The sequence below is a fragment of the Myotis davidii genome, unplaced genomic scaffold, assembly GCF_000327345.1.
Source record: "Myotis davidii unplaced genomic scaffold, ASM32734v1 scaffold79, whole genome shotgun sequence".
Classification (NCBI taxonomy): Eukaryota; Metazoa; Chordata; class Mammalia; order Chiroptera; family Vespertilionidae; genus Myotis; species Myotis davidii.
The window spans coordinates 7563551-7573935 of NW_006294339.1; the positions used below are offsets into that span (position 1 = coordinate 7563551).

The 10385-nt window shown below is 42.4% G+C and overlaps 1 protein-coding gene across 1 annotated transcript in view; it reads right to left on the reverse strand.

Annotated features, from left to right (window-relative positions):
- LOC102755005 (chromosome unknown open reading frame, human C1orf87) overlaps window positions 1–10385 on the reverse strand; it is a 77972-nt gene that overhangs the window by 36540 nt on the left and 31047 nt on the right. The window contains 2 exon segments of the mRNA XM_006768378.2: window positions 6150–6315; window positions 9582–9703. Of these exon segments, the coding sequence (XP_006768441.1) occupies window positions 6150–6315; window positions 9582–9703 (288 nt within the window).

Below are 10385 nucleotides of genomic sequence, written 5' to 3' on the forward strand. Positions count from 1 at the left end.
GGGAAAGAGAGGAAAGAAGGAAGGAAGGGACAAAAAAAAGAAATGTCTAGTTTAGTGTTAAATAGTAGCTACTATTATTATTTTGAGAGCAATTTCAGTATAATAAGTGCATCAAGCATGTCTTTTTATTCTGATCTGGCTTTTTAACATCATGGGGCTTTGCTGACTCTGGAGAGATTGCTCCTCTCAGGGCTAGCCAATTCCTAGATAAAGTAATGGACTGGCAGGAAAGTGTGCCCTTTATCTGCAAACCAGCCACCTCCTTCATTGGCCTCTCAGGCTTGAGCCACTTTTTCCCTGTGCTTGTCACCCAAGGGCCAAGTATTGAATAAATCAGAACAGAATCTATGCCTCAGGGTCCAAATTATTCAACCTAGTCAACCCTAAACCTGGTTACCCTGCCTTGCTCATTCCACAATGAAGGCCTTGCCCACATGCCCCCTGATAGCCTCTGGTGCTCCCCCATGTGACCTGGGGGGTTCCATGTCCTTTCCTCTTGGGAACTATGAGTACCACACTATTTTTTCAATGGCAAGCATCTCCTGCTCTGTCGGTCTGACCATACCTGAATGATAATAAAACCTAGACTTAAACAGAAACAAGGAGATAATTTTCATTTGTCTATATGGAAGGAAACTAACAACAAATTTAGATTTGAAATTTGCAAGCATTACGTACTAAGTGTAGAGAGAGGAGTTGTGTCAGGGAAGCTTAACAGCAAAACAAAACAAACAACACACACAAACACACACACGATCGATTTGAAATGTGAAAAAACAGCTAAGAGTTGGCTAGGAGAATAAGGGGTTTGGGAGAATCCAGACAGAGAAAAAGCATTGTAAATAATGGGTGAGAAAGAGCATGGTGCTTTTTTGAGACTGACTGTCTTTTGACATTTTTCACTATAGTTTTATACCCCTTTCCATGCTGAGCAGTAATTATCTGTTCATTAGAGCTTCTCTACAAGACAGTGGTCTACTGAGGGCTGGAATTGTGTTTTATTCATTTTCTTACCACCACTGCCTAGCACACTGTTATAAAATAAAAGAGCAATAATTATTGAGTAAATGAATACATGGATGAATGAGGAAATGAATGAATGAGTTAAAGACACTGAAGAGTGGAGTGTGTATGGACAGAAGTTAGTAAAGAATAAATTTCGAGAGGTAGAAATTAGTTCCATTATTCCATTTTACTCCATAAATAAGAATTGATATTCATAGTTATGATTACAGCATATTTAATGTATTTTTTATTTTATTTTTGGACGGAAGAAGAAAGGGAGGGAAGCATTGGTGTGAGAGAGAAACATCAATTCATTGCCTCCCACACCCCAGCCTCCAACTGGGATTGGAACCTATAACCTGGCATGTGCGCTGACCAGGAATCAAACTCACCACCTTCTGGTATATGGGATGATGCTCCAACCAACTGAGCTACACTGGCCAGGGCATATTTTGAAACATTAAAAGGCTGAAACATTGAAATATTGAAAGGTTATTCTAAAAACAGTTTATTTACTGCTGGCATTATTGAATTATGCTCCAGGCTAAAATGAGCAGCAGATTGGAAATAGTACATCAGAGTTCCTAGAAGCAGATTGATTGATAGCTGCTAAAACTGACTGCTGACAGCTGTAGAGGAGTAATAGAAATATCTACTAGAAAATCCTGGCAGTTTAGTGTTATTCAAGATTATTATTAAAATCCTTTAAAGCATAGATATTAAAAGGATGACCCTTGTTCAATAAGAAAGTGATTATGTGAAGTTTCTCCTGTTTAATCAGGGATTTTAAAAAATCAAATGTAAATAAAGTATCTCTTATTTAGAAACTGACATGTGAAATAAATATTCATTTCCCCAAAATCCTCATTGAAAGAGTGGTGCACAGATGCCCTCTACTTCCTCTCTTCCCATTTATGGCTTCATTTGCCTTTTACCCCATCATGATGGATGCTTAAACTGTGTTTACCAAGTCACTAGTAACCTCCATAGTTTCAAATTTAATGAATACTTCTCATTGCTAATTATCGATGACAGCATGCGATATGGCTTATCTCTTGGCTTCTTGACCACTCCCACGTGTCTTTTGATTATTTTTCATCTCCTTTGTTGGCTTCTTTTTGTCTACCTATTCCTCAACAATAAGTGCCGTCCTCACCCTTCCCATCTCACTTTTTGTTGTGTCCCTAGTAACCCTAACTGCTCACATGGCTTCAGCTCCGTATTGAAGAGTCTTAAATCATTTATTCGTTTTAATCTCTAAACCTAGGTCAACATGTTCAAAACTGAACTCTTTATCCCTTCCTATACCCCTTCAACTTTCCTGTTTCCTGTCTCAGAGAATGGTACCACCAGCCATCAAGTTACCAAAGCCAGAACCTCAGGAGTCATTTTTGATTCTTCCTCATTCAGGGTCCCATTCAATTAGTCACCAAGAACTATCTATTTCCTTAATAGCTCCATCCCTCCTGTTACTTCCTTGGTTTAAACCCTCATAATTTCTTGCTTGAATTACTGGACCAGCCTTTTAGAGATCTATCTGCCTCTAATTCTCCATATTCTATTAGAGTGCTCTTTTCAAATTCCAAATTTGAACATATCATTCACTTGTTTAATATCTTTTGATGATTCCTCTGTGCCTTCAGGATAAAATTTACACTCCTTAGGAACTTCATAAATTAGCTCTTACTTCCCATTCTGGCATCATTTGAGCAGCATCTCCCACCATCCCCAGCTGCCATACATTCACTATGTTCCGCCACTACAGATGACTTCCAGCTCCCTGAATTAACCATGCCCTCTCTCATTTCAGGGCCGTTTCTCATTGCTCCTTTTACCTAGAACACCTTTCTGAATCCTTCCTCTGTTCCTTCCCCCAATTCTTTGCCAAATTAACAAATCCTCTAAGATTTAGTATTTGCATCTTCTCTATGGAGAGTTTCTGGATTAAGCTAGGTTGGAGTTTCTTCTCTGTGCTCCGTGTTAGGGCCATCGCTGCATTTGTTATACAGGACTGTGACATGTTTAAAAATGTCACCTTTCCCCTGAGCTCCTGAAATTGTAATAGTCTGTTGCCCTCAGCCTTATCACAGTTCCCAGAACACATTGAGTGAATAACATGTTGAATGCAAGCATAGAATAAACATGCCATATTGATCAGAAAGATGGCTGTTGAATTGGAAGAAGGAAGGATTTGAAGTTAGTAGAAATAATTTTATAATTTTAGGGCAAAGTGTACTGATACAGAAAAAACAAACTACCAAACTGCAGAAGACTGTCACTAGGTAAACTAGTATCTTGCCACCAGAACAAACTTCATATTCACAAAGCCAGGATTCCCTCAGGAATGGACTCCCTGTTGATGGTAATGAGGAAGTTGCATGAAAATGAAGCAGAGTAATTAGAAGGCCAGCCACCTGTGTTCTAGCTAACTCCTCCTAGGAGGGAGGTCTGGGAGTAGTTTGGGATGTAGAGTGGAAAGAGAATGAGTTCATGAAATGAAGTGAAGTTAATCTGAGCCTATGTGCTTGGGAGCGTCTTAGTTTCTAAAGACCCATTGAACCTTGGCTAATGATCAGGGTGGTTAATAAATGTATATGGATCCATGATGCCTCAGCAGTCCTCCCAGAAGCCATCATTGTATTAAAGACATGCTAGAGGATCAGGATGTGTGAGTCCGTAGGATGAAGATGATAGGTAGGTGATATTTTCATATTGTTCTCTGACAGTGATCAAAATTCCATTGATTTGAGTGACAAGACTCATATTATCCTTTAAGACTGCATTTGTTTATTGGAGAGGCTATTGATCATTTGTGACCCCTCTGAAATGTTGGCTGTGAGGAGGTGCCTCAGCATCTCACCCCCGTCTAGCCCAGGGTGCAGAATTTTATGAGAAACTTAAGGAGGTCTGTGACTCTCTGCACTGTGACTCTGACATCAAGGAGATTTAGTACTGGTCAAAAAGAAAACCCCTTCTAATTCAGATAGCTCTTCCTAGGCCACTCTGAAGTCCTGTGTCCCAGAATAAAGATGCTGGACTGGGACTTCTGCCTTCCGTATTCAGTGTCCCTTGGGCTTCAATTTGTCTCATGTCCTGGGGAAACAGAATTGTATCTCACATGCCTCCCGGAACTGTACTATACTTTGAGTGAGTTCCAGATGTCTTAAGAGATGCCAGATGGCTCACGAGAGGCAGACCAGCTTCCAGGAAAATGTGTCCCATTTCCTTGGATATGAACCATGAATTTAAGTTTGCAGGGCCAGCTGTGGGGGGAGAAGTTCAAGGCTAGCTCTGCCTGCTGGTGTTCAGGTATCACGCAGTGTGCTAAGTGCCTTCGCATACTTATCTTGTTTAACAACAGACAGGAGGCAGACATCTGGAACCCAGTGTTTCCAGATGAAAAACCTGAGACTCAAAGAGGTTAAGCAAATTTACTTTGATTTTCAAGTCATTTATATTCCACTCTAAGAGTATTGTCTGAGAACATTTGAGCGTCACTGATGCTGTTATGTAGTTTCTAATAACAAAGAATTGGTGCTTCTTAATCTATTCCTACTGATCTATTCCTGAGCATAAAAAAATGTGTGTAGGATGTGTGGAATCTCCTGTAGTATCCTCTCTCTCTTTCTAGTAAAACATGCATGTAAGTGTAACACACACACACACACACACGCACACACACACACACACACACGAGCTTTACCTTTGCATGCTTCGTTGACTATATAAATGAAAGCACAGAGCAAGCTACTTCTGTGCCAAAATAAGATCCCACTTTTAGCATGTTGTTTCCTTGCTTCCTTAGTAAACATTACTTGTTCTTTTAAATTCTCTGCTCTCAATTCTAACCCATATTTACCTAGATGAAAGGTATTTTTAAATCTTTCCAATGGGACTCACACCTCGCCCCCCTGCTATAATTTTCAATTCCTTCTATTTCTCTACTCCTCTGGAATTCTAACTTCTGTGTCCTGAGCTCAATGGAACCTTCCAGATAGCTTCTGCCTAATGGTGTGCCAACTCTAGCTCTTAATTTTCAGTTTGTCTCTATACTTTGAATCCTGCCTCTGCCACTTGCTAACTGAGGGCCTTGGGTGACTCCTGAGACTCATTTTTTAAAATGTATTAAACGGGTTCTAATGACTACTTAGATTTTGTATTTTCAGTGTTAAGTGAGATGATGTAAGTAAAGCATTTAGCGCAGGACTTGGCACTTAGTGAGAACACCAGCAAGCTTGGTGGTGACGAGTTGGTGTTAAAGGAATTGTAGCATTCGTGGTGATTATTATTGTGCCTGTATCCTAGGTAGCCTCATGACTGGGGTTTATGGTTCTGGATCTTCTTCCATGAAACACATCTGCACTTTTAATTAATGCTCCCAAAGCAGCATACTCAGCTCTATCAGCAATAAGTCACACCAGTCCATACAATGTACTGTTCCAAAGGAATGGATACCACATGCTGACCTCCTGGAAGCTGTTGAGGTTATAAGGAATGGACATTTGGCCTTGGCAAACACTTGTTTTCCACTGTGAAATATTATTTGGGTATTGCTATATTATTCCATATTGTTGACACAAAATATAGCTTAATATAACTAACTAGAGGCTTGGCATGTGAAATTCATGCATGGGTAGGGCCCCTAGGCCTGGCCTGCAATCAGGGCTGATCTTCCCTGGCTGCTGGCAGCCGGCCCCTGACCCTGCCACTGCCACCGCCCTCTGTGTGTGGGGCGACCAGCAGGGCGATCAGGGCTCTGGCACCGCCTGTGTTCGCCACCACCCACCCCCGGTTCCCTGTTCCCCATTGGGCAATTGGAGCCTGCTGGCCAGGGGGAGGGGCCAAGAGGTTGGCCAGCATGCCCTGATTGGGTGATCAGGGCCTGTGGACTGGGGGTAGCTCCTTCATTGAACATCTGCCCCGTGGTGGTCAGTGTATGTCATAGCCGAGCGGCCCCTGGATCAATGCTGCACATTTCACAATTCCTTTTCTGTTTTGTTTCTCTCTGCTCTGGCACAGAAAACAAAACACTATGATATAATCCATGGGCAGAACACAGATCATAACGGGCCTTCTTACTACAGACCCAAAGCCTCCGGGGTAGACTTTTAGGGTTGAACAGATCTGAAATCTAATTTTGTTACCTTGGGTCGGGACAAGAAGCCAGACAGTGCATGGTCTTCTTTTCGAAAACTCCGACTGAGGCTCTCTAGGTTGAGCTTGCCGTTGGCTGCGCTGAGTGCCAGCTTTAGGATCTCCAGCAGGCTCCTGGTCACTTCTGATGGCGAGTCGGCATGTTGAGGGGCAGCACTGCTTGGAGGGGCAGGGGGAAGTCTGTGAAAAGGTGAACCCCTCAAGGAAGCCACTGTTTATTTCATACTATGTCTCTCACCTGCGTTATACACCTTCTAAATCCTGGGAACCTGGTCATGGGACTGCATGTGGTGACCTCACAGACTAACTCAACTCTGTTCCATTCTAGGGAGTTTACAGTCTCTTCTCCAGGAGGAACCCACCCATTTGACTAGAATATAGACCAAATTTGTAATCTACCCTCTCTTTTTGCCAGGTTGAGAGAAAAAAAATTAGAGGTGTCCATGGTAGTTTACTTTACCTGCATCTTACTGTTTTTTTGAGCCCAGATAATCAAATTTCCAAAGGGTACATGTCACAAGCAAAGCAAGGCAGATCCTGGCAGATCCCTGTGACCAGGGAACCTGTGGAGGGGGCAATCTTGACCCAGGCGAACTTCCTGCGTTATCCTTGACTCTGCTATTTATAGCTGGGAGTAATTATGTATTTACCAGATGGCATGCAAATGTATGTAATTATTCAGGTGGTTTAGCAAACTTGCTTTTGTTACTTCCCATAAGAGGTGAAAATGACCAGAGTGATAAAGTGTCAGAGTCATTTATTTTATGAAACTAGTTTGAGGTATTTACGTATTTCACTTTCAAAAGTATGTGTCCTTCCAGATCTGGCCAAAATATTTTCTCAGCAATGGATTATTTTTAGATGCATTTAACTTTCTGAAAGGTCATATGCTATCTTCCTTTTGCTCTGTAACTCTTACTTAAGCTTTGACACCAAACTATGCCTTTCTGAATTACGTAACAATAGCTAATATTTTCCAAAAGTTTGGTACAGAAAAGGAGGAAAAGGGGCTATTTGTCTTGCATTGGTCACCTAACTCTGCACCCACTTTCCTTGTTCAGGGAGTTCCCAGCCTGGGAGCCTGCCTCTCAGTCCAGCTGAGGAGCATGCCAGCTATTTGCATTCTCAGCCTCTGTTTGCTGCTCAGGGCACATGACTCGGGCCTTGTCAACCAGAAGTATCTCCCAGATTTGAATCAGAAGTTGTTCTTTCTTTCTTCCTTTTCTTTCAATGCCAGTTTCTGGGGGTGGGAATTCATGGGGCTCTGGCCCCCATCTCCATACACCGGGTCCTGAACTGGCAGGTGTTGTGTGGAACCCATTTACTGCAGCTGGTGGGGTTTCTTAGGAAACCTGCTGCAGGAGTAGATTTCATCTGGTCCCATTAGTGATGCTGGCGGCTTTTAAAACATCACAGAGCTGCCTTACTTAAAGCTCTACCTGAGAGGGTATTTTCCTGAGCAGCACATTAATGAACAAGGAGCCTGGGTTCATTACAGGCCACTCGTCCTGCGCTTCTACACACTCACACACTATCTGGTCCATGTAAACAGCGCCTTCTGTGATGAGTTCCAAATGATCTCTTCAGGCACCTTTTTTATAGGGTAGAAATCCAGATGTCCCTGCACACGAAGTGATGCAAGCTCTTTGGATAACGGGAGGTGCCAATTACACCCAACAAGTATTTATGGAGCATCTCCTATGTGCCAGGAACTATGCTAGACCCATGCTAGACACTGAGTGGGCCAGGACAGATGCTATTCCTAACCTCAAATGTCAGATAAGTAATTACCAGGACAATGTCTGTTATGAAGGGAAACGTCTATACGACCCGCAGCAAAGAGACATAACCCAGTCTAGAACTCAGGAGAGGCTTCCTGTGTAGGACTCATAGACCCACCATATCTGTCAATGCGTGGGCACATTCTCCTGGGCACAGTCTATTACCTCTCACAATTTGTACTGTATGAAGCGTGGTTGCTGACTATTAAAAATATATAGGGCTTTATGGGTAGGACCGTCACTCCCAGAAGGATATTTGTTTGGATTATGAGCTCTTGAAGGAGTGACTGGGCCTTGCCCAGCTCTGAATTCATTGTGCCCAGCAAAGTGTGCCTGGCATGCAGCTGGTATTCAGTGAATGTTTGATGAAGGATCAGAGTCAACAGAGCACATGTAAAGGGAATGAAATCTAACACCTGGCCCAGGGACTTTTGTACAGAAAACCATACTTTTTTTTTTAAAGAGGTAAATTCCTATCCCATGGCTCTTAATCACTATGTCACATGATTTGTAACTGAAAAGGGTATCTTCTGACAGTATAGTTAAAAAGTAGTAACAAACACTTCTATAGCAATTCCCGTGTACCAAAGGCTTTAAGAAGTTTGCATGAATTAACTCAGTCACTGTTGCACATTATTCCCATTTTACAGTTGGGGAGCGGAGGAGCAGAGAGGGTACGTGACTATCCCAAGGCTCCACCTAGTGGCAGAGACAGGGATTGAGCCCAGGCTTCTGGCCAGGGGGCTATGCTCCTAGCCACCGCCCTTTGCCAGTTTTCTTAGAGAACACAAGGACTGTCATGCTTTACTGTGTCTCAGCTCTAATGATATTCCTCATTTCCTATGTTTACCTTTAATCACTTCTTTCCCTTGAGATTATGGGAAGGGATTATTGATTCGGCACCTTAAACTTCTCTGTGCTGGTACCTGCAGTGCAGGAGTTCACTGACTGAACATATTTCCAGAACACACTCTAGATGAGTACTGCACCAGGGCGCTATCATTTCTTTCATTTTATGTAGGTATTTACTTATTTATTTTAAGCCTCACCCAAGGATATGTTTTATTAATTTTTATTTTTTATTTTTCATTCATTCTATTTTTTTTTATTGCTTAAAGTATTACAAAGGGTATTACATATGTGTCCATTTTTCCCCCCCGCCCTAGACAGTCCCCTAATTTTTAGAGAGAAAAGAAGAGTGGAGCGGGGGAGGAGAGAGAAAGATCGATCATTTGCCTCTGGTACCTGTCTTGACCAGGAATCAATCCTGCAACCTAGGTATGTGCTCTGACTGGGAATCGAATCCGCAACCTTTTGGTGTATGGGACGGTGCACCAACCAATTAAAATTAAGCCACCCGGCCAGAGCCACAATCGTTTTTTTATTTCTGAATGGATTTTTCCATCTTTACACTGAAACCTCATAAAAAAAAAAACACTGCTGTTAAGAAACATATACAATTGTTGCAAATAATTTCCTATGCCCACCTGTTTACAGCACAGCGAGAGAAAACTAAGTGTAAACTGGGTGTTGGTGAACAGCTATGCTTCTGCACTCCTCACCTAATAGGGAATTGCCTCCAAGAGCCCGGCCAGCTCTGAAAGTCTGGGAATAACGTACCCACAGAAAGGGAGGAAGTACCTTTCGCTGTGATGGGTACCACCCTGAGCTTCCCTCAGGCTGCTGTCCATGGCTCTTCTATTTTGCTGTGGATCATCTGAGGCTGCCACTTTCAGAAAACAAAGTAGCTTCTCATAGTTCACCTGAAAATTAAATATGAAACAGAACATCCTCATTTAATTTACATGTAAAAGGGAAAAGAGGCCTGCTGAAATGAAATGTGTTTGAAATATTAAAGAATGAAGAATTTTTAAAGCAGCTTAAAAAATATAATAATTATTAGTGTTTTTTTTTAAACCAACTATTACTGTTATTCTCCCTGCTGGACAAATGGTAAAATTCCACTTCCTGGGTAGGACCATGTGACCAGTTCTGGCCAATGAGTTATAAGCAGAAGGGACATGTGCTACTTCTGGGTTGAGGATTAAACTGTTGACATGAGGCCTTCAGAGCTCTTTTTCCTGCTGCCATATGTCCCAAACATTCCAGAGTGTCTGCTTCATCAGCCTGGGTTTTGGAGCTAAGATACTGACAGTGCCAAGAAGAGCCTGTGGCAAACTCATTACAAAAATGTAATGTAAATGAAAAATAAGCTTTTGCTGTTTTAAGCAACTGAGATTTGGGACTATTTGTTAGTACACTATATATAACCTAGCCTTTAGCTTCTCTCTCTTTTATATATGTACTAGGGGTCCGGTGCATGAAATTCGTGCACTTGGTGTGTGTGTGTGGGGGGAGTGTCCCTCAGCCCAGCCTGCCCCCTCTCACATACTGGGAGCCCTCAGGCGTTGACCCCCATCACCCTCCAATCGCAGGATCAGCCCC